The sequence below is a fragment of the Chinchilla lanigera genome, unplaced genomic scaffold (assembly GCF_000276665.1).
Source record: "Chinchilla lanigera isolate Chin_1 unplaced genomic scaffold, ChiLan1.0 scaffold00115, whole genome shotgun sequence".
In the NCBI taxonomy this organism is placed as follows: Eukaryota; Metazoa; Chordata; class Mammalia; order Rodentia; family Chinchillidae; genus Chinchilla; species Chinchilla lanigera.
In genome coordinates, this window is record NW_004955516.1 from 448877 (window position 1) to 472825 (window position 23949).

At 47.5% G+C, this 23949-nt stretch overlaps 2 protein-coding genes across 4 annotated transcripts in view; both read left to right on the forward strand.

Annotated features, from left to right (window-relative positions):
* The first annotated feature begins 1116 nt into the window (after positions 1-1116).
* Positions 1117-7021, forward strand: Cfp (complement factor properdin). 2 transcript variants are annotated; one of them, XM_013506912.1, is made up of 9 exons: positions 1117-1360; positions 1450-1627; positions 2947-3122; positions 3563-3733; positions 3865-4056; positions 4153-4326; positions 4588-4779; positions 4934-5051; positions 6796-7021. In XM_013506912.1, exons 1-9 carry the CDS (start codon positions 1132-1134, stop codon positions 6959-6961), a joined length of 1596 nt encoding a protein of 531 aa, XP_013362366.1. In that variant the 5' UTR covers positions 1117-1131; the 3' UTR covers positions 6962-7021. The 2 variants fall into 2 exon arrangements, with proteins under 2 accessions (XP_013362366.1, XP_013362367.1); XM_013506913.1 differs by having other exon boundaries at positions 1450-1600.
* Positions 7022-11381: 4360 nt separating this feature from the next.
* The window catches only part of Syn1 (synapsin I), a 61227-nt gene continuing 48659 nt past the window's right edge, over positions 11382-23949 (forward strand). Inside the window, exon 1 of one of the 2 annotated variants that reach the window (XM_005408939.2) lies at positions 11382-11990. In XM_005408939.2, the coding sequence (XP_005408996.1) occupies positions 11614-11990 (377 nt within the window). In that variant the 5' untranslated portion in view covers positions 11382-11613. The remainder of the gene's footprint in view (positions 11991-23949) is intronic. The other variant, XM_005408937.2, reaches the window with a different exon arrangement.

Here is a 23949-nt window from a genome sequence, read left to right on the forward strand (position 1 = left end):
CAGAGCATGTGGGATTGTTTTCTGTAGCTGAGACCTACAAAGTAAATTAAGGACTAAGGACTGAAACGGCCGTTCTAAAAGTGTGGTCCCCAGGCCAGCAGCATCAGTTGTCAACTAGGAACCTGTTAGAAATACACATTCAGAATTCCGGGTGTGGGGCCCAATGATCCGCAGTTTTCTCCAGTTTTTTGGGGGTGATTCTGATGTATACGCTGGTTTAAGAGACACTGAGCTAGAGAGTGACAGGGATGTTATCCAAGGTTAGCTGGGAATGGCCTCTGTGAAAGAGGTGATATTCGTTGTCTCCTCTTTTATAGTATCAGTCCCTAGGAGGGCAGAATTTTTGTCTGGTCTGTTCTCTGTTCCATCTAATCCTGAGAGCCACATATGGCATCTGATAGGTGCTCAATAAATGTTGAGCAAATCAGTGTAACAGAGTTGCCAGGCACTGTCCACACCGTCCAAGCGACTTAAAAGTCTTGACTCCTAATCTTCGCACCAAGCCTGACCTATGTTGTTGGTGCTGTCCATGTGTACTTACAGAGGAGGAACAGGCTCGGAGTAGTGGTACCTGCCCAACAGTGACCTAAAGCCAGTTCCTTCCTGTTTACCCCTGCCCCAGTGTTAGAAAGTACCCTTAGTTAGCCCCCAGGGGAACGGATATCCCCAATTGTGTCCTTTCCGAGTTCCTTCTCACACCAGCCCACTTCCTCTTCTCACTTCCCTTGTGCTGATCCCCACACACATACATGCTGACCACAAGGAACCTCACTTTTCAGAAAGACGAGGGCAAGGTTCAGTCTGGCTGGAGAACAAAGCAATTTCCCCGATCCATGCTTCCTCCACCCCATAAGAAGGACCACATTCAGTTCACCCACATTCAGCACTGCCATGGGGTTGACCATGCCACTGTGGTTGAGAGTGTACATTCCTACAGATGGGGAAACTGAGGCTCAGAAAGGTTGATGTGACTTGGCCACAGACGTCTTTCTCCAGACTCCAGGCCCCATTGCCCCCCCAGTGAGAATTTGTCCAAAGCACATTGATTGAATGCTGAAAGGTTGCTTGGTGGAGCAGAGCATGAGGCACTGGTGATTGGGTGACAAAACAGAACTAAGGGTGACACAGGAAATGGGAAGGAGAGAAAAGAGGCAGAGGAGCCAGGAAGCGGGAAGAGCTGGAGAGGCCTCCGCAGTGCCCTCCCAGTTCCTCCTGCGGCGGGCAGATTCCTCTTTCCAGCGGCAGGTCAGCTCAGATCAAGCCAGACCCCTCTGGCAGAGGCACAGCGGTGTGCTCATCATGACTGCCCCAGTACAGGTCCCTCTGTCGCTGCTGCTGCTATTCACCCTGCCAGCCACAGGTGAGTGGGGAGGGACTAGCTGTTGCCAGGGGTGCCCAGGCCCACCACATCCGTGACTGTCCATGTCCCTTGCCCTGGTCCTATTACAGGCTCAGACCCAGTGCTCTGCTTTACCCAGTATGAGGACTCCACAGGCAGGTGCAAGGGCCTCCTGGGGAGAGACATCAGTGTGGAGGACTGCTGTCTCAATGCTGCCTACGCCTTCAAGGAGCATGACGATGTGCACTGCCAGGCGTGCAGGTTCAGGGTGCCTGAGCTGGGGGGAAGGTGAAAAGGATGGTGACCCTGACCTGGATTCTTTCTTTCTCTAGGTCCCCCAGCGTGGCCCCCCAAGGTCCTGACCACAACCATAGCTCAGGGTTTCTCAGCTTTGACACTATTAACATTTAGGCCTGGGAGTTTCTTTCTCTGATCTCTGCATTATAGGATATTTTATAACATCCCTACCCTTCCAGTAAATGTTAGCACCAGTCTCCCTATGCACACCAGTTGAGACAGCCAAAGATGACTCCAGTCATTGCCACATCATCCAAAAGTGGGGAGGGGGCAAAGGCAGCCCTGGTAGAAAATCATTGCTATAGTGCCGTGAAGTGTTTTACAGGTGGGTTGCAGCTCAAATATTTCTGAAGGTAACTCAGAATATTTCTGAAGGTAACCCCGGAATTGTGATGACAGCTCTATTTGTTGACTGCTTACTGTGTACAAACACATGAGGACAACCCCAGAGCCCTAATCGTGATGACACTTTACCATCCTTGAGCACTGTTCCTATACTGGCGAATTACAGGAGCTGGGCAGCTGTTTGAGGATTCCTGAGGGTAACTCTAGTCTCCTAATCTTGATTACTGGTTTACATGTATCAACCCCTGAGTGTATTACAAATATATTTTTTCTTTCTTTTTTTTTGGTACCAGGAATTGAACCCAGGGAGCACTGAACTACATCCACAGCTTATTTTATTTTGTTCTATTATTTTATTTTATTTTTTAAGACCAAGTCTAAGTTGCCAAGGCTGGCCTTGAACTTGGATTCTCTTGCTTAAGTCTCCTGAATAGAGGCACGTGCCACCATGCCCAGCTCCAGCTATATTTTCTGCTTACCATAGTATTCCAGATATACCATGAGGCTGGGGCCTTGGGAATTTTTGAGAGCAGCTCTGGGCCCCTACTTAGCATTAGCAGGGGTGTTTCTGAGGGGGCCTCCGTGCTCATTGGGAGGATGGCTTCTGTTTATTTAGCACTTCCTGTCTGCTTCCCACCATGCAGGGTGGTGACCTGTTGGGTTTCTGGCAGGAATCCCAGTCTCCTACTCCTTACATTTGCTTACTGTGTACATGGATTTGTCCTTGAGGGGATTTCCAGTGGTTAACTCCAGGGCCATGGTCATGAAGCAAAAGGACATTTGCCAAGCACTTACCATGTACCCACCTCTTCCCATTCAATCCCCCATCATCTTTAAGGGGTAGATACTCATCAATCAATCCTTCACGTTTACATAGCCTCTTCTCGTGTGCCTCTAACACTCTGGAGTGCCGCAAGCCATCGTGTCATTTTGTACCAGGATGGAACATGTGCTCTTCTTCACAGGTCCCCACAATGGTCATCATGGTCCTCATGGAGCCCCTGCTCAGTGTCATGCTCTGAGGGCTCCCAGCTGGGCTACCGACGCTGCATAGGCTGGGGTGGGCATTGCTCAGAGAACAAGGCTCTTGGGACCCTTGAATGGCAGCTGCGGGCCTGTGTGGAGAAGGAATGCTGTCCTGGTGAGGATGCCTAGCAAGGTGGATGAGCACCTCCTATCACATGACCTGTGGCAACAGAATCATTGGTGCAGAGGCTGTAAGGGTGGGCAGTGCTGGATGCTTTGAGAAAATGAGCAGCCTGGGTGGCCTGAGGAGAGTGGTGGGAGGAAAAGAGGGCCACAGTGAGGACATCAGCTTTAGTCTGAGTGACTTTCATCATGGTCAGGGGAGAAATGCAATCTGCCTTGTTTGGAAATAGAGCAGTCTGTACCCGAGGCCCGAAGCGGAGAGACCAGTGTGAAGGCTGCTGCTGTAGGCTAGATGAGCAATGCTGTGGGCCAGGTGTGGGAACAAAGAGCCCAGGGACAGGGTTACCGGGTGTGGGGCCCGTGAGGAAATGAGTGAGGATCCATGAATGGCACTCCCACTTCCATCCCATTCCCTTCTCTTCTCACCCACAGAGATGGGCGGCTGGTCTAACTGGGGGTCCTGGGGGTCTTGCTCAGTCACTTGCTCCAAAGGAATCCGGACCCGCCGGCGAGTATGTAATAACCCTGCCCCCAAGTGTGGGGGCCACTGCCTAGGAGTGGCCCAGGAGTCAGAGGCCTGTGACACCCAGCAGATCTGCCCTAGTGAGTAAGAGCTGCCACAGGACACTGATGTGGATACCCAGGATGGGTCTATGGGATAAAAGCAGAAAACTGCCAGGGTGAGAGGACTTCAGCATGCCTAACCAGTGTGTGACCCCCCACTCCCACCACAGCCCATGGCGCCTGGTCGGCCTGGGGCTCCTGGAGTGCCTGCTCGAGCACCTGCTATGATGAAACCAACAAACCTAAGGAGACACGAAGCCGCATATGTTCTGCACCTGAGCCCTCCAAGGTTCCTGCTGGAAAGCCCTGTCCAGGAGCAGCCTATGAGAGGCGGGACTGCTCTGGCCTACCACTCTGCCCAGGTATGCAAGGGTCGGGGGCAGTCTACCTCACAGGTCTTGGGGCTGAGGGAGGACTGAAGTGGCCTTAATCCTTACTCCCTTTTCTCCCTCCAACAGTGGCTGGGGGCTGGGGGCCATGGGGCCCTGCGAGCCCCTGCTCTGTGACCTGTGGCCTGGGCCAAATCTTGGAACGACGGATGTGCAATGACCCTGTGCCCCAGCATGGAGGCCCCTTCTGCATTGGTGATGACACCCGTACCCACATCTGTAACACAGCTGTGCCTTGCCCTGGTTAGCACCTCAGGAGGCTCTGTTTCCATGTCTTATGCTTTAGCCCCTCACCCATCTCTGCTGACAGTTCCTGCTGCTGAGACCTTGTTCCTGCCTCTTATTCCTCCTTTCCTGGCCCACGTGCCTTGGTTCTACCTCCAGTTCCCCAGCCCCACATCTGAGCACCCCCGCCCCCGCTCTCCCCCAGCCTTCCTTCCTTCCCTAAGCCCCTTTACTGGCTCCCCACTTTGATCTGCACCCTGGTGCCCCCTGTCCCTACAGTGGATGGAGAGTGGGAGGACTGGGGCAGCTGGAGTCCCTGCATTCGCCCACATGTGAGCTCAATCCGCTGCAAGGAAATCCCAGGCCAGCAGACGCGCATAAGGAGCTGCAAGGGGCGAAAGTTTAATGGCAAGCGGTGTGTTGGGAAACACCAGGAAATCCGACACTGCTACGACATCCAAAACTGTATCTGTGAGTGCCCCACAGATGACACTGTGAGGGTAGGCAGCCCACCCAGGAACAAGGTTCTGGGTCTTCCAACTCTGCGTGTACCCCATGTCCCTGCAGCCTTCCCTTCACTTTCCCTCTGAGACCTCCAATTTTAACTCTTCCTCCCCCCCGCCAGTTGGAGAGAAAGGCTCATGGTCAGAGTGGACTGAATGGGGGCTGTGCACACCACCATGTGGGCCCAACCCCACCCGCATCCGCCAGCGCTTCTGCATGTCCTCGCTCCCCAAGTTCTCGTGAGTGAGGGGTAGAGTGTATTGGGAGGGGGTCATGACGTTGAGGGCGGGAGAGTGGATTTCCTCCAATCAGGGCTTCCATCACTGGGTCTGTGGTCCTTGCTTTGCTGAGTGCTATCGCCCAGCTACAAGAAGAAGGGAGAAATTAAGAAGAGGAGAAAAAAGACACTAGAGGAAAGTCATAGCCTCTCTGCCCCTCAGTCACTCATTCAGTCACCCAGCCACTCCCCCATTCACTTAGTCTTTCATGTCCACTCCCTCCAACCTCTCAGTCACTCACGCCTGCGCTCACTCACTGGACATCTCACCACCCCAAGGCACTCCAAAGCCTTTTTGGCCACAGTTGCTGATCACAGAACCCAGATCCCTGGAGCCTCGAAGGGGCTCAAGTGAGCAGGTGTATGGCAAAGGGAGTACTGCTGTGTCGGGCCTGGGAAGCGGACTGGGCCCGCTCGGGCAGGTGGGGTTGGGAAAAGCATTCCTGACCTCAAAACCGTAAGCAGGGTCCTGAACGCATGTGACTGGCCACCCTACGAGTTTACTGGAGTCCAGAGTAGCCCAGCTTTTAGGGTTGAAATACCCATCTCTTCCTTCTACGTATATCAAGCTACTAGGTTAATTGGCCTGTTCACAACTCATGGAAGGTCTGCCATCTGGGATGTGACCTCCCTACTGTGGGGCTCAAAATGGGTCTTGAAGATGACTTAGAGTTGTTGAATGACAGCACAGGTCTTGAATGAGTGACAGACTGAGTAGAGCAAGGACCAACTGAGGAAATCATGGTAGGAGTAAATGGAGCCTTTGTCTGATAGGAGAAATAACCCAGGCAACGACCTTTTTGGACAAAGGACTCAGTTTGAATAAGTGGAGGGGAGAGAACAAGAGATTGCCTTGGGCCAGGAATTTGGGCCCAATAGCAAAGCCTTGAATACCAAGACAAAACATTTGGGTTTGGGGAATAGAGGGACTTAGAGAGTGATATAAAGGTAAGCTGGGCATGGTGCAACACACCTATAATCCCAGCACTAGGGAGGCAGAGGCAGGAGGATCACTGCAAGTTTGAGTTAGCCTGGGCTGCATAGTGAGCTCAAAGCCAGCCTGAACTACATAGCGAGAACTTGTCTCAAAAAAAAAAAAAAAAAAAAAAAAGGTAATTCATAAAAGCTAGGGATGTATCTCTGTGGCAGAGCAATTGCCTAGCATGTGTGAGATTCTGGGTTTGACCCCAGCACCACAACAAAAAAAGTAGCTCATGCCAGCAATTAACAATGACCATTTACTGGGCACTCACTGTGTGTCAGACACCACACCTAGCACTTCATCTGAATTAATTCATTTATCTTCAGCCCACTGGGGTAGGTATTGATATTATTATTCCTACTATTTCCATTTTGTAGATGAGGGAAACTGAGGCATGGTTCCTGACAAGATAAATAGCTCAGTATTCCACAGCTAAAAGATAGTGTTGGGTACAAAGTAGGCACTCATTAAGAGTTTCTTGCCAGGCATGGTGGTGCACACCTGTAATCCTAGCACTCTGAGGTAGGAGAATCACAAGTTTGAGCCCAGCCGGGGCAACTTAGTGACTTAGTGAGACTGTCTTTAAAAAATAAGAGGGCAGGGGACATAGCTTAGTGCAAAAGCCCTAGGTTCAATCCTCAGTACCACCCCTGCCAAAAAAATTGTCGAATGCATTCTTTCCTTCCTTGAGCTTCTCTCCTCCATTCCCTCTCTAACGCCCCAGGCCCACAGTTTCCATAGTTGAAGGCCAGGGTGAGAAGAACATTACCTTCTGGGGGAATCCACGGGCACAGTGCGAGGAGCTGCAAGGGCAGAAGGTGGTGCTGGTGGAGAAACGGCCATGTCTACACGCGCCTGCCTGCAAAGACCCTCAGGAGGAAAAGATCTAACACCTCTCCCTCAGCTCTGACCCCCTGACCTCCCAGACCTCAATAAAGAAACCTCTTTGAGCTCTTCTAAAATTCCTGGGCTGGGGGTATAGCTCAGCGGCACAAGGGCCTGCCTGGCAAGCGCGAGGTCCCGAGTTCGATTCCCGGTACCACACACACACACACACACACACACACACACACACACACACATAAAATCGTTAAAGAAGGCAGATCAACCTAGCTCCTTTCTCAGAAATGTAGCAATAGTATCTTCTAGAGCAAAATCTCGGCAGCCTGTTGTGGAAAACAGTACTTTCCTTGGAAGTCGTGCAAGCCAGTCTCCAGCCCCAGGCTCCCTCACTACTGCCTAAGGCTGTACACTCCCCCATCCCCACGCCAAGGCCCCGGGACGCCCATCACGTCCCTCTGCAGATCTCTGCTTGGGAGGTGTCTTGATTGGCTACTCGCCCTGGTGGACACTTCTTGATTGGCCAGCATGCCAGTTAGTTGCTGTCTCCCCGCCTCCCAAAGCTCTCTAGGTTCCCACCCGCTGGAGCCTTCCCGCTGGCCAATTCGGTGTCAACTAACCCAGAACCGCAGCAGAGAGGCGTGGCTAGCATTGGCACCCTGCGGCTTGAACACCTGCACCCACCCACTCGCAACAGCCCAGCTCCAGCACCACAATTACAGGCGACAAATAGCTCCGCAAGGTGGGGGTGGAGGCGGGGGCGGCTGATCAAGTGGTTATGATATGCTCTGAGCTAGGGCAGGGGCAGACAGTAGCTAAGTGTCAGCATCCACAGAGAGGGTCACCCGGGACAAACCCAGATGCACATTCCTTTTGCATGTGCCCATTTCTCTGAGCATATCAGCGTTCACTGTAGGTTAGAGCTAAGGCTAGGCATCTGGGATGGAGGAGGACTGGTAGAAGGAGAGGACATCTGAGCCAGGAAACAGACTCAGAATAAGCATACCTTTAGTTTGAACATTTATTTGACACTTAACGCCTACTGTACACTAACAATAGTGCTCAACATCAGGGGACATAGGAAGAGAAATCAGCACGTGTCTCCTCAGCCACAATGAAGAGAACAAACCCAGACACCACTGCTCTTAGCATTTGCTCATTCAGTTACCACTCACTGAATGCCAAGTCCCCTCTGATGAGACACATAGGAATCATAATAATTATGGTAATAGCTAACACTTAGAAAGTACTTGCTATCCACCCAGCAGTGTCTTAAGGCTTTGCATAGCATGAATTCATTTAATCCACAACAAACCATGAGAGTCAATATTGCCCCCATTTTATGAAGGAAGAAAGAGGCACAGATAGGTATGGCGCTGGACATTTTTGAAGCACCACTGTAAGGTGACCTTAAACATTAGTAGCAGTATTCAGGACTTTGTGCAGTGGGTGAAGGGAAGCCCTCTGTGCAAGAAGGTTCAGAAGGTAGATTTGTGGTGCCTGGCTTCTTGACAACATGCTCACTTGACTTCTCTGGGCCAATTTCCCATTATGTAAACTGGGCCCATTGATGTGATGAAGTTAATGAGTACTTGGTCATCTTGGGAAGACTGAACCGAAGAGAGTTTCTGGTTGTTACTACAAGGGGTGAGAGGTATGTGTTTACAAGAAAGTGGCATGTGTTCAGTGGTGTGTGTGTGCATTATGAGGTATATGTATCTGTGTGTGTAAGATGCAGACCTGTGGAGCTGTGCAAGAATTAAGGATGTATTGGTCAGGCATGGAGCACACCTGTAATCCCAGCACCTGGGAAGCTGACGCAGGAGGATTGCTGTGAGTTCGAGGCCAGCCTAGGTTACATAGTGAGTTCAAGGCTAGCCTGGAATACAGAGGGAGACCCTGTTTCCAAAAAAAAAAAACAAAACAAAAAAAAAAAGGAATTAAGGATGTATTATTGAATGTGTGTGGAGTGTATGTATGAGGTTACAACTCTGTGCCACAACTGCGTGGTATGCACACTCACATTAAGGTGGCATGATGGATGTATGTGTTATAAAAGTGGGTACAATACTGAGTGTGAACATGTCAATAGTGTGTGGTTGAATCATTGCACAGCAAAAAATTACTCTTGGAGCCCCTTCTGTACATCTATTCATGCTGAAGAGGATGGAGAAAGTGCAGAGGAGCCTTGCCTCTGCCTTGGTGAATTAAGATATTTCTGAGGGACTCTACAAAAAATTTTTTGGAAATTGAGCCAGCTGGAAAAAGGGGAAGGGTGCTGGAGGCCACAAGTACTAGTAGCCTATGGACCAGATCCCTAAGAAGAGGTACAGTCTAGAGACAGTCTTCAGGATCCTGAATTCAGGTCCACAGGCACCAAAAAGATCAGTGGACCTGCAGCTGCTCCCATCCCCCAAAGATCATCATAGCCCTGCCAGTTTGCTTGCTTCTGTTAATAAGCAACAAAGTTTTATGATTAGTAATGGAAGCACATATTTCAAAATACTGTAAAACACCCAATTTGTGGGGTGGTCCCCATAGGAAATGCCAGAGAGAGCATCCTGGAGGGAGGAGGGAGGACTAGCCAAAGCAAAGGCCAGGAAATGGAATGGAAGGTGGCTGGGATCCAGGAGAGACTACGAAGATGTTTGGGAAGTGTTTAACTTGCATACCATGGACACTTAAGGGAAGTGGGGATGAATCTGCGAGTGGGGATTCCTAGAGGCTGTGATCAAGGCAGCTCCGGAGAGGGAAGGAGAGGCATTCCTGACAGAGGTTACAGGACATTTAAAGGTACCTTTTCCTTAGGCGTGGGTCAGGTCATCATCCTTTTATTATACATGAAACCAAAATTCTGAGAGATTGGGTCACTTTTTCAAGTGTATATTGGAGACTTGACATGAAGCCAAGCATTTGACTCCAGACTCTACACTATTACTGCCTTATTTAAACAGGCCAATGGTTTAATGAAGAATGAACAAATAAATAAATGGATGATTCATCAGAACATCCTGCAGGCAGAAGAGACCCCAAATCTGCCTACTTGCATATCCTCTGCCGCTTCATCTGGTCCGACATCACTGCTCACTACGGTCAAGGCCTTATCTAATCTGGCCCCTGGTGCCCACTCTGACTCTCTCTCTGGCCACAATACCCCTCATTTTTTTCTAGCCACACTGGCACTGGCTGTACCATCTACCTGGCACATTATTCTTTAAAGATGTATACATCATAAAGTGAACATAACCCTTTGGGAATTAATTGGAGTTCTTGAATTCACTCATCTGTAAAAGGAAATTATTCATCCACAGGACAGTTATGAGGATTGGATACACCAATATATGTAGACAGTTCAGTGTTGGGTACAGTCAACAAATGCTTGTGTATGGATTTGTGCTTTTGTTGTAGTCAGAGTCTTAGAGGTTTGATAAGGATGGCATCCACATCCCCACCTCTGTGTGGACTACCTCATTTGCTCAAGTGCAAAAATTATTTGGCATCATGCCTTTGTCTGTGGAAGTTTCTTAGGTGAAGAAGACAGCCACAGACTCTGATAACACCAGGTACTGGCTGTGTCCAAAGTAGAGGGATGGGGACATTTGACCGAATGCGTGGTGTGGTGGGGGGTGGTGTCTGCATTGCATAGCTAGGTTTCTCCATGATCATCTGTGGGTATGTGTGTGTGGAGAGGGTGTGTGCTTGTGTGAGTTTCTCTGCATCTCTGTGTTGGTGTATTGTCTGTGTGTGTAACATGTCATGCAGGCATATATTCAACATGTTCATGTGGTTTAGTTACCCAGAGCTTGTATGTCTGTATATATACTAGATAAGTGTGTGTCCTCTGTACCTGTCTCCATGTGTTTCCTTACTTTTATGTGTGTCATTCTCTGTGCGCCTTCTGGACTCCTGCCACCCAGGGCAAGGGTGTGTACATTGCACGTGTCCACCTCCGCTTGTCTGAAGCTGTCTAGCTGCCCCCACATGCATCTGTCTGCATAGCTGAGACTGGACATGGGAGACTGATCTCCCTGAGAGACACCGCGTGTGACCCCACGTCTTGCTGTGAGGGGATTATTTCTCTACTGTTCTGTCTCGAGTGTGCCCCCTCACCTCCAAAACGTCTTCGGCTGTGAATATCAACACTGTTAACAGTATATGGAAAGGGTCTTGTGTGTGAGTGCGAGAGGAAGTGAGGACCAGAATGAGGCGGATAGGGGGCGGCTGCTTGACTACGTACACGACCCTCCGGACAAGCACCCCACCCCCACTCCCCAAATTGCGCATCTCCTATCAAAGGGGGGAGGGGAAACAGGATGCGGCGTGGCGCGTGCGCACTGCCAGATTCAGCACCGCGGACAGCGCCTTCGCCCCCGCCTGCCAGCGCGCCACCACCACCCTAGCACTGAACGCACGTGACGTCACTAGCCGTTCCTCCACAAACTCCCCTTCCCAGCCGCCTTGGTCGCGTCCGCACTGCCGTGGGCCCAGCCGGACTGCACCATGCGAGGCGCGAGTTAGGGGGACACGGGCGCGACCATCCGCGCTGCGGCGGCGGCGACTCAGCGCTGCCTCAGTCTGCGGCGGGCAGCAGAGGAATCGCGTCGTGCCTGAGAGCGCAGCTGTGCTCCTGGGCCCCGCGCGGTCCGCCCCCGCGGCTCCTGGCCAGACTGCTCCTAGGACCCCCCTGCCCCAAGCCGCAACCATGAACTACCTGCGGCGCCGCCTGTCGGACAGCAACTTCATGGCCAATCTGCCGAATGGGTACATGACAGACCTGCAGCGCCCGCAGCCGCCCCCGCCGCCACCCTCTGCTGCTAGCCCCGGAGCCACGCCCGGTTCCGCGACTGCCACTGCCGACAGGGCCTCTACCGCCGCCCCTATGGCCTCTCCTGCAGCTCCTAGTCCCGGGTCCTCAGGGGGTGGTGGCTTCTTCTCATCGCTGTCCAACGCGGTCAAGCAGACTACTGCAGCCGCGGCAGCCACCTTCAGCGAGCAGGTGGGCGGCGGCTCTGGGGGTGCAGGCCGTGGGGGTGCCGCCGCCAGGGTGCTGCTGGTCATCGACGAGCCGCACACCGACTGGTAAGCCACTGCCGCGCCTCCCCGTGGGCCTGGGTCCTCAGATAGTTCCATGGTGAACGAGCAATTATAGAGTGCTGCTTGTGTGCCTAGCCACTGGCCCCCTCACTCAAATTCTTTTCCTTTAAATAATTATGTTGGTCGCTTCCTGTGTGCCCCACCCTTGCCTCCCCAAAACCTTCCTGATGGATACAGGGAGTAATTATCAATTGCCTGCTGTGTACCTCTCCTCCAGCCCCCTCCCCCAAAGCCTATGGCTTCATTAAATCGTATGAGCCTTCAAAAGCCAAATGTGCCCCACTTCTGTCACCCACCCCTTGCCCCGAGGGCCTCGTACTGTAGTGAATCTTGTAAGCACTTACTGAGTGCCTGCAGTATGCCTCATTGAAGGCCTTGGGCTTCACTGAATTTTGTGAGCATCTCTTAAGAATCCTGTGCGTGCTCTGTTCTCCTCAACCCTTGCCCTAAGGCCTGACGGGTCTTGTGAGCAGGTATCTAGTTGGTACTGTGTCCCACCCGAGCCCCCTCTTCAAGGACCTTTTAAACTATTAAGTAAACATTGATGAGTGCCTGCTGTGTATTCCACGCCAGCTCTTCGCCTGTGAACCTTGACTGAATACCTTCTATGTGCCCCAACTCCAGGCCTTCTCTTCGAGGGAACCTATTTTCTCCGAAGGATCTAGGAAGCATTTATTAAGTGACTGATATGTGTCCATCTCCAAGTCCCCTCCCAAACAGTTTTTCTCCAGTGAATTCCATGAATATTTTGAGCCTTCTGTGTGTGACTCATCAGCAGACTCCTCAAAGACCTTTTCCTACAAATAAATCTCAAAAGCATTTATTGGGTGGCTCCTGCATCCCCCATTCCCAAGCTACTTCAAAGTGCTTTGCTTTTGTGGATCCATCTAGCATTGATCAACTGCCTGCAACATGAGCCTTCTCTAAACATCTTTTCCTTCAATATATTGAACAAACATATATTGAGCATCTGTTGTATACCCCCTCCCCATACCCTTTGCCTAACGCCTTTTCCTTCAGTGGCTTCATTCAGGGTGTATTGAACATCTCTTGCATGCCCAGCTTTAGACCTCTCCACAAAGGCTTCTGCCCCCAAATTAATCCAGTGCTCAGATATCTAGCAGTTGCTCTGTATACCATTTCAGGCACTCTTTCCAAAGACTTTCTCTTTTAATCAGTCCTTGGAGTATTTATGGAACACTTGCTCTATGTCTGATTCTGTGCCTTCTCCTCAAAACCTTTCCTCCCACAGATGGAGAATCACCCTCACATGGATCAAGTTTCTTCATGCCCATCCTCCTTCCTCCAAAGGTCCAGTAAGCTTGCATCAAATGAATGTGTGCCCACCACTGGCTTCCTTCTCCAAATCCTTTCTGTGAATGGATCCAGTGAACATTTTATTCCTTTCTGCCATGTGCTCCATTCTAATCTCCTTCCCCCAAAGACCTTTGCCTCCAGTGGCTTCCATGTGCATTTCTGGAGTGACTTCTGTGTGCTCGTGCCTCCTCCCAGAGACCATTTCTTCCCCTGGATCCAGTAGGCACATATGCAGTGCCTGTTGCATATCAAGAGTACGTTCCCTTCATTACCACTGCAAGGACCTGCCCCAGTCATAAGGTCGTTTCCTTCAATAAATCCAGAACTCAGTTTATTAGAGTTACCCCTTTCCCATTGTCTTCCATATCTCTAGGATTCCCTGTCCCAACGTTAAATCCATACTGTGAAATCTAAGCCAGTAAACCCTTACTGAGCACCTACTGTATGAGGAATTCTGTTTGTTTTTTTCCAAGTCTCTGGCAGTTCCTGCTCCTGCCTCAAGAGCTCTCTCTCCAGGGATCTCCTTCAACTTAAATGTACTGAATACCAACTTTGCTAATTTGATCACCTCTCCCCCAAGACCCTTTCCCTGCAGTTTTTCTCTCTGTTCAGAGCCATTTATTCATTCCATATATTTATTGTGTATTTTCCATGTGTCGGAATAAGGGAGGCATTTATTAAGCATGACCATGTACTAGGAAGAACCCTCTCCTTCAGCTCCCCTTCCTTCCAATCCCAACGACCAGCTGGCTTCAATATACCTTTTCCTTTATTTAACCTCACAATTATTTAATGAGCACTTATTGTACACACTGAAGGAGTCCATATTCTCCTCCCCTTCCAGTAGTTCGAACTCCCCTTTAACAGTCTCTATCCTGCCTTTCACACTACACAGTCCCGACAGCTCGTAATGTGTACTATTCTCTGTCTTTTCTGGCTAGATCCTCATACCCCTCCTTATCTGTCCTTCCCTCCCATTAATCCAGAAAGCATTTATTAATCTCTTACCGCATTCTGTTTTGTTTTGTTTTTTAAAAAAACACGTTCTCACCTTGCAGCAGGATGCTGTACTGTTTTCTTCCATCAAGCCTCAAAGCATGTATTGGACATATGCAATAATCCCTTGACCAGTGTCCACACCACGAGGTGCTATCTTCCTGACTACGTTTGCTCCATTGAAGTCAGAAAACATTAATGAGGCCTCTGCTGGATATTGGTAACTCCTTTAGGCTTTCCTTCCTCACTGCAACCCTCCCGACAGGTTCCTTATTGCTTTTTTCTCCATTCCACCAAGCGTCTGTTACCTACCAAATACTGACAAGTCCCTTTCTCTTTCCCTTCCCATAATTGCAACTCCAGTGTTTTCAATTTCTTTTTTCCCATTTTTTCTTTGCATCTGTCTAAAAGCACTTATTGAGCTACTGCTGACTTCTGTGAAATCCTTTCCTTCTCATTGCATGCCAGAAACCCCCAGCAGATAAAGATCTCAATATCTCCAATCTTTTCCAGTCAATCTCACAAATATTATTTTTTTTGTCTTTTTTGAGACAGGGTCTCGCTATGCAGTTCGGGCTGGCCTTGAGCTCACTTTATAGCCCAGGCTGGTCTTGAACTCACAATGATCCTCCTGCCTCAGCCTCCCGAGTGCTGGGATTACAGGTGTGCACCACCACACCCGGCTTGCAAATATTAATTTAGTATCTACTATGTTTGGGGTGACATGAACAGAAGGAAAGAGCCTATTTATGCCAGGCTTAATGTGGCAACAGAACCCTGCATCACCAACTTGCAAACCTTCAGTCCCACGCAAGCTTCAGGGATTTCAGCCTGAAATAAAGGAGTCTTGCAAACTCTAACAAATACACACCTAAGTAGTCTGCTGCCTTTCACCCAGACTTGGCCACTCTCATGTCTTCCTGAAGCTCCATTGCTCTGAGCTGAGACTCATTTCTTCTTTTGTAGAAATAATTTACTGCAGTGTTTTTCAAAGTGTGGGTCACCTATTGGCTTACGACCAGCATGTCATTTTCTTCATGAAGTACAAAAAATGAAAATAGAAATTAACAGAGTGCATTGGACATAATAAGTGGAGTTGTTTAATAAAACTGTTATTCCAATTATATAAAGTATATAATGTACACTATTATATATGATAATGCTATATAATTCACATTATATAATGACTGTACAGTGTATAGTATACCTATATGTGTATGTTTTCCTTTACAAAATGGAATAAAATAGGATAGGAAATATAAAACTGCATGCATATAGTTAAAGCAATTGTTTGCTGAAAACTTCATTCCAAATATGTAATTATACTGGCATACATTCTACCATACTTTCTAGAGACATGTACATATAATGTACATTTTATGTGTTATATATTATGTAAGACATATCCTGTATTCTATTTGCTGTCTAACATATGTGTCTTATGTAATATATATTATATATAGCCTGGGTTATGAAGGAAACATATGTATAGCAGGTTATATAAACTATATTTTTATTGTGGCTTCTTTCGTAGATAGACTTCTCTGGAAGCAGACCCTTCACCTTTAACTAGCACCTCTGCTGATCTCAGGGGCTTACTTGGTGGGTGATTCATTTTCTCATCCTTGAGGGATCCCTGAGTATTGTTTTCCCCACACCCTTCTCAAGCTCCGGCTGCTGTAGCTGTTCACTCACCATCAAAGCCGAATGAGGAGTACCAACAGGTGCCAAACATACTCCTCCTTGCCCCCGTGTATGACAGTCGCCCCGCCTTCTCCTAATAATCAAGGTCATGTCCTCCGGCCAGACAGTGTCTCCTTTTCTCTTGGCTTGAGAAACCTGAAGTGTCCAGCTGACGACCAGAGCTTAGAATTTAACAGGATTCTTGCTGTGTTCCCTGATAGCAGTGCCCCCCACCAACCGGGACCATTAACCCTGCAGCGCCCTGAGGGAATAGGAAGTACACAGTCCAAAAGTGGATCACTGGGATTGATGGTAAGCTGGGTGGCTCCTGCTTTAACCCCTGAGTTCCTGTACTCTGCCTACTTGGAGCAGCAAATACAAGGGTAGTTGTTTCAGGGCTTACATTATGTTTGGGAGGAGGATGGTGCCCATTCTTGCACGGTATCATCTCCATGACAGGGTCTAAGCTGTTAACACAACAAACCACGTCGTTCTATCACGCCAGCAGCTTCTGCAGTACGTCAATTTATCAGCTGATTCCATGGTCACAGGCCACTTTTGCACCTCCTTTGCTTTGCATTCATGTCCTTTGCTGTAACGTGTGTCCTTTGGTTTGGTGCTATGTGGGATCCCCTGTTGCCAGATCAAATGTTGTATAAGCCCTTGGACAGTGATGCTGGCTAATGTCCTGCAGTAAGAAAAGGCAAACTGTATATGGAATATTCCAGTCATGATAGATGACTATTCCTACCAGGGTGGGAGAGGCCCAGTGTAGTCAGCTTGCCCCCAAGTGGGTGGGTGGTTTTCTGAGGGATGGTGTCATATCAGGGATTCAGTGTTGGTCTGTGTTTCTGACAGGTTGGACATTCAGCTGTAAGCTCTCGGCCCCACATATAGCTTCTGCTTCTGCTGTTATTGCCACTTCATTCGTGTGCCCATCTGCTAGCACCAGGGCGGCGGATTAGAGAGGCTGGCTGACTCATCCAGTCTACCTGGTTGCCTAGTACCGCTTCCATGGTGGATGCTGCCTGGTGGGTGTTAACACACAGTACAGAGATCTTCTCCTCCATTTTGCCCACCCCCATATGTCTGCCCACCTTTCTGTATTCCAGACCTCCAGTCTTTTCCCTTCCAGGCCCCTGAACATCCAGCCAAGCCATTCACCGTTGCCCACTAGTGAATATATATATATATAATTCTCTGATTCAGATGGCATAGCCTGGCTCCAGGACCCCAAGGGCCCCCACCTGGGCTTCTCATAGATTCCACACTATATCTTTTCTTGCTACTGGTACCTCCAGTGTCGCAGGACATGCTGGGTCATATGGCCTAAATGGCAGGACTACTTACACTCCAGGTTGGATCTCCCACTTCGAGCTGGTAGCTTTCATGTCACCTGGAACATGAGTCCAAGCAGTATTTCCACATGCGGAATGTGCTGCTTTCAGAAAGTGAAGGAGGCCTACTGGCTACTATGCTTCTCCACTGTGGAAGGTACAAGAAGGAATGCTTTGCCCTATTTGGAGAGGCTATCCTGGTGTGCTTTGGACCACTGCCTCCCTAAAAATGTACCAATGTGGCAGGCTGTTGAGTCTTTGTAGAGTTTCTCTTCTGCTGTCTGGCGTACATATGTCTTATCAAGGCAATATGCTAACCATCTCGGGTTTATCTTGCATAATCAGTATGATGTAACAGATATAATGGTCCAGTGTGATATAATGGTCTGTGGGATGTCCAGATGGTTCACTTTCTTTGGACTATATTGTGATACAGGATGAGAAAGCACATAGCTATATGGCAAGACTATCAGTGAATATTGTCAGTTCCAATGATTATGAACTGTTTCTGGTCTTCTTTTCTAATCAAAATTAAAAAGAAAGCATTCGCCAAATTGGTAGCCACCTGCCATAAATGAGGTCTTACTAATTTGCTGTCACAACGATAGCATGTCCAGCATGGCAGTTACAGTCTGGGGTACTATTTGGTTGCACTTGCAGCAGACAACAGGCATTCTGTAGAGCCATCCAGCCTCCTCAGGGATCAAACTGGTTAATTCAATGGAGATAAAATAGGATCAACTCTCCTGAATCCTTTAGATCTTTGTGAATGGCCATAATTTCTACTATCACCCCATAGAACGCACACAGTAATGCACACAATAATTATTGTTTTGTTTCTTGGTGGTACTGGGGATGGAACCCAGGGCCTCCTGAAGGTTAAGCAAGCACTCTACCATTAAGCTACACTCCTATTCCTGAGTTTGGATGGGGCAAGGGGGCTTACGCCATTTCAGAAGCTTCTGCTTGTACTTCCCTACTGCAAGCATTTTTATTCATCAGGCCAAGGAACCCATGTTGGGGTTCTGACAACTACAAAATAGTCTTCCATTTATGCATTTGTGAGGTGGGGAAGTGGCCACTGTTATTGGTTATTGGTCTGTTATTGGTCTGCTTTGCAGGAGGGGAGGTGGGGGTAGATCCTGGAGGGACAGGCATTGACTTAAAAGGTACCAGTTTTGTTTGAGAACTTCTGCATTCTACAGAGAGAAGGTCTGTATCTTAACAAGGGGGAGTGGGCTGCTTCTGCAGGCACAATGGGTTCAGGTGAGTCTTTAAGTTGCAGGTATTTAACTCCATCTGCCCAGATATCCCCATCCCAAGCCCCTGGGTCCACTTCTATCTTATTAAGGCTCTGAACAGGCCTGACAACTTAACCTTCTCTGAAGCTGCGACACACTTGCAATTAAATGCAGAGCCTGGTTTCCTCTCTAGTTGCCCTCTGGCTGCAGATTAGGGTTTACTTAAAGGCAGTCAGAAAGCTCCTCTGGCTTTCACATTTTGCCTTAAAGTGATGATTATTCACCATGAGCATGTCAGATCTTTCTGCAGCTAATCAATGGCATTTAGCAAACAGTCACTCCAATCTGGCTACCATTTCCCTCACACCTCTCAAGTGCCAGAGATATTTCACCAGCTGGTTCATTGCCTCCCACCAGATTCTTATTACAGTCCACCATCAGGAGGAGTCACTGCTGCTCCCAAACCCCTGGGGCCCCTGCTGTCATTCTCCTTCACAGGAGAATAGCTTCCACATGGCATCTTTTCCCATTACCGACACCTCCCTCCAATGTCAGAGAATCCAACAGATCAGATGGCCTAAATGGCATAATACTTGCAGTGCAGACTGGACCTGCTGCAGAGCATTTTGTGTGGCTCTGGCATGGCAGAAGCTATCTGCATCATCTCCTACCACTGACAGATCCTCCAGTCTTCTTTGTACTTTGACCTCCCTGGCCCACTGTTTCAGATTGGGTTCCGGAAATGGACTCTGAAGCAAAGATTTGCATGTTGGAGGTGCGATGGAAGGGCCGTGAGGGTCCTATTTGTGAAAAGCATAAAGTCAAGCAGAGGGAAAAGCTGGGCCATGATGCAGTTGGGTCAGAGGCCTCAGCTGATTCCTAGACGACTCTGGAAGTGGGATGGTTTTTGTACCCTTGCAGATTTTTTTTTTTTTTTGTCTTTTTGAGACACTGTTTTACTATGTAGTTGAGGCTGGCCTTGAACTCACTATGTAGCCCAGGCATGCAGCAGTCCCCCAGCCTCAGCCTCCTGAGTGCTGGGATTACAAGCATGCACCATCACACCTGGCTTTTGTACCCTTTCAGAGATCAGATATAGGCCAGCGGCTCCCCTCAGGAAGTGGGTGAATCCTGGCTGAGGGGATTCCCTGTGACAGAAGACAATTCCTACTAGGGACAAGGCAATGAACTGTCAGGAGCTGGTATTCAAGATACATTGAGGGGATGTAGCTCAGCAGCACAGTGCCTGTCTGGCAAGCATGAGGCCCTGAATTCAATTCCTGCTACAAAAGAAGAAAAAAGAAAGAACAAGACCAAAGATGAACATTTGCACAACCTATTCGGGACCCTTTCTGTCCCTCTCTCTCAGACAGAAGCTTTCTTTCCCCAATAACTATATTCTGCTCTAAAAAAAAAAAAAAAAAAAAAAAATACAGTGGCCCTGAAGAGGAGATCTGAGCAGAACACCACAGTACCCACTACATTTAGGGTCAGAAAAGCTTCAAAAACGGTGATATATGCTCATCACCCATAATCATCATCAATTTATAGATGAAAAATATGCGGGTCTGAGAGAAATCCCTTCCGATGCTTGTGCGGGGACAGTATTAATGACAGTGTCAGGGTGGGGGAGGAAAGAGATAGCTGTGCTTGGGGTCTCTTGAGTCAGTGCAATTACCAGAGCCCATTTGTGCAGTGTGTGTTTGTCAGAGACTCTGACTGTGGCCACGTCAGTGGCCAGGGGCCGTGGAGGTGTCTCCTTCCCTCATCCTCCTTCCATCAGAGACCTGGTTAAGGATGAACTTCCACCTGTGGAGAAGCCAGTCAGGTAGGCATTCTGGGGCTGAGGGAAGAGGCCACTGGAGCTCAGCTGAAATGGGGCTGAGGACGATGACAGAGCAGTTCGTGATGTGCGCACTGCTGCTGCTCCCCCTCTTTCTCGTGGCTTTCCCTCATCCTCAGCTGCATTTCCCAACCCTCCCCATCACTGCTGGCTGTGTCTTCTTTAGAATAGCCTACAGCCTGCGCCTCTCAGTCTGCTGCTCCCTTTCAGATAGATGCAGCCAGCTGCCCACCCATGGCTGTTGTGTCTCTCACAGCGCATCCACGGTCAAGGTGCTCCTCCTTGAGAAAGAGCCAGAGAGCACAGAGATGCTTCAGACCACGCAAGCAGACACAGACCTTGAGACACACACAGGCCCTGAAATGTACACCGTCACAGGCAAATGACCTGTATATGTATTTTCTGAGGTCTTTGCCATTTATAAACCTGGGTGCAATTCCAAAATCTGGTATAGCTAACTCAGCACCACTTATTTTGCACAGTTTTTCCAGAATAGTTGCAGTAACAGTGAAACAAGCACACCATATTTCGGGAGATGCTTACCGTCTATGGTTTAAGTGCGTACTTCACAGTTTGCAATGGCATTTGGTATTTACGCACCTGTGTAAGGACTACAACAGACTTTATTATTCACAAAGCATGACTGTGTTTTTCATAGCAATTTTCAGCTGCTGTGTTTGTCAAAAATTTCAACATTTTTACAGCACTTTATAGTTTTTGTTTTTTTATTCTAAAGAGAAAAAAATAAAATTTCAAAACAAGATAATAGGAGGGTAACAATGGTTAATACATTGCATGTTGTTATGTTTAGTTACTCAGAGTACAAGATATTGGCATTTAATTGTCAAACAATATTAGCAGAAAGCTTTCTTTTCAATGAACTAAGAGAAAATAGTAGTATAACTATCTTAATTATCATATGTATATTTTTTCATTTTTTTGCTTTTTCCTTCCTTCTTTTCTCCATTCCCACATCCCAGTTTCTCTTTCCTTTTAAAGTTTCTTCCCATTTTACAATATCTGTTGTACATCTTTTTGGTCTTTTTTGAGACAGGGTCTCGCTATGCAGTTCAGGCTGGCCTTGAGCTCACTTGGTAGCCCAGGCTGGTCTCGAACTCACAACTATCCTCCTGCCCCAGCCTCCCGAGTGCTGGGATTACAGGCGTGTGCCACCACATCTGGCTTCTATTATACATTTTGGATCTTATTTACTCTTTCAGCTTTTCACACTAGGAAGACAATACAATATTTGCACATGTGTGTCTGGTTTATTTCACTTATGAGTATGGTCTCAAGTTGCATTTACTTATAAAAGTCTCCAGTTTATCCTTCTATATGGCTGAGTAGTACTCCGTTGCATAAAAATGCTACATTTTTTTTATCCATTCCTTGGCTGATGCGCACTTGGATTGTTTCCAAGACCTAGATATTGTTGCACCACTCTACACTCCTACCAGCAGTGGAAAAGGGTTCCTTTTTCCCCACAGCCCCTTCAGCGTTTTTTATTGGTTGACTTCTTTTTCTTTGAGACAGGGTCTTGCTATGCAGTTCAGGCTGGCCTTGAGCTCACTTTGTAGCCCACGCTGGTCTTGGACTCAGAACAATTCTCCTACCTCAGCCTCCTGAGTGCTGGGATTACAGGCATGCACCATCACTCTCAGCCTTGGTTGACTTCTTGATAATAGGCATTCTTTCTGTGGTGGAATGGAATATCTCTGTTGTTTTAATTTTCATCTCTCAGAGTGACCAGTGATGTTGAACATTTTTTCATATATTTATTTGCAGTTTGTATTTCTTCATCTGAGAAGTGTGGATTCATCTCACATGCCCATTTTGGGGTTGGGTCTTTGAATTTGGGAGCTCTTATTTTTTGAGTTCTTCATATGTTCTCGATAGCAATCTGAGGAACAGCTGGCAAACATTTTTTCCCACATTGTGGGTTTTCTCTTCACTCGGTTGGTGGTTTGCCTTGCCATGCTTAAGCTTTTTAATAAGGTGAGATCCCAGTTGTTGATTCTTTGTGATAGTTTCTTTGTGATCAAGGTTTTATTCATAAAGTCATTGCCTATACCAATGTCTTCAGTAGTTTTGCCTATTCTATCTTCTAGGAGATTTAATGTATCTGTTTTAATATTTAGATCTTTGATCCATTTCAAATTTAGATTAGTGCATGGTGAAAGATATGAGTCCAATTTTAATCTTCGGCATGTGCAGAGCCAGTTTTTCTAGCACCATTTATTAAAGAGGAGATCTTTCTTTCAGTGAAGGTGTTTAGCACCTTTGTCAAAGATAAAGGCTGAGAATGTCTGGAGTTGTGGCTGATCCTCAGGTCTGTTTTTTTTTTTTTTTTTGCCAGTACCGTACTGTTTTTCACCACAGTAGCTTTATAGTAAAAGTCAGGGTTTGAGATGTCTCCTGCTTGCCTTTGTTGCCCAGAATTGGATTTGCTAATCTAGGTCTCTTCTGGTTCCAAAAGAATTTTAGGATTGTTTTCTCCAATTCTGTGAGATATGCTGTCGGAACTGCATTAAATCTGTATAACAGTTTTGGAAGTATGGCCATTTTCACAATATTGGTTCTTCCTATCCATGAGCAACAGATATCTTTCCATTTTCTGATATCCTCTTCAATCACCTTTTTCAAAGCACTGTAGTTTTCAATGTCTTTTACATCCTTCATTAGATTCCTAAGTATCTCATTTTTTTTTTTTTGGATGCTATTATGAAAGGTGATGTTTTTCTAATTTCTCTCTCAGTGCATTTGTTATTTGTGTACAGGAAGGCTACTGATTTTTGAGTGTTGATTTTATATCCAGCTACATTAATGAATTTGCTTATTAAATCTGGCAGTTTTTAGTGGAGTTTTTGGGTCTTCTATGTAGAGTATCATGTCATCTTTAAAAAATCATAATTTAACTTCTTCCTTTCCTATTGTTATTCCTTTTATTTTTTTCTCTTGCCTAATTGCTTTGGCTAAAGTTTCCAAGACTATGTTGAATAAAAGTGGAGACAGTGGACATCCTTTTCTCATTTCTGATTTTAGAGAGAAAGCTTTCAGTTTTTGTCCACTTAGTATGATGTTAGCTGTTGGTTTTCCAAAGATACCTTTTATCAGATTGAGGCAAAAACCATCTATTACAATTTTCTGTAGGGTTTTTATCGTGAATGGGTGCCGGACTTTGTCAAAAGCTTTTTCTGCATCTATTGAGATGATCATATGATTTCTGTCCTTGGCTCTGTTAATATGGTGTACTACATTTATTGACTTACATATTTTGAACCATCCCTGCATCCCTAGGATGAGTCCCACTTGGTCATGTTGTATAATCTTCCTGATAATTTGATGCATTCTGTTTGCCAGCATCTTACTGAGGATTTTTTGCATCTATGTTCATTAGGGAGATTGGCCTGTAATTCTTTTTCTTAGTTGGGTCCTTCTCTGGTTTTGGTATCAGGGTAATGCTCACTTCCAAGAATGAATTTGGAAGTATTGTTTCCCTTTCAATTTTATTAAAGAGTTTGAGAAGA

Bases quoted from the DNA above. Each gene is read 5' to 3' on its own strand.
- Cfp (XM_013506912.1), top strand. From the start codon at position 1,132: ATGGGAAGGAGAGAAAAGAGGCAGAGGAGCCAGGAAGCGGGAAGAGCT. The intron at 4,327-4,587 runs GTTAGCACCTCA...CTGTCCCTACAG, and splicing joins CACAGCTGTGCCTTGCCCTG to TGGATGGAGAGTGGGAGGAC. The intron at 5,052-6,795 runs GTGAGTGAGGGG...CTAACGCCCCAG, and splicing joins TCCTCGCTCCCCAAGTTCTC to GCCCACAGTTTCCATAGTTG.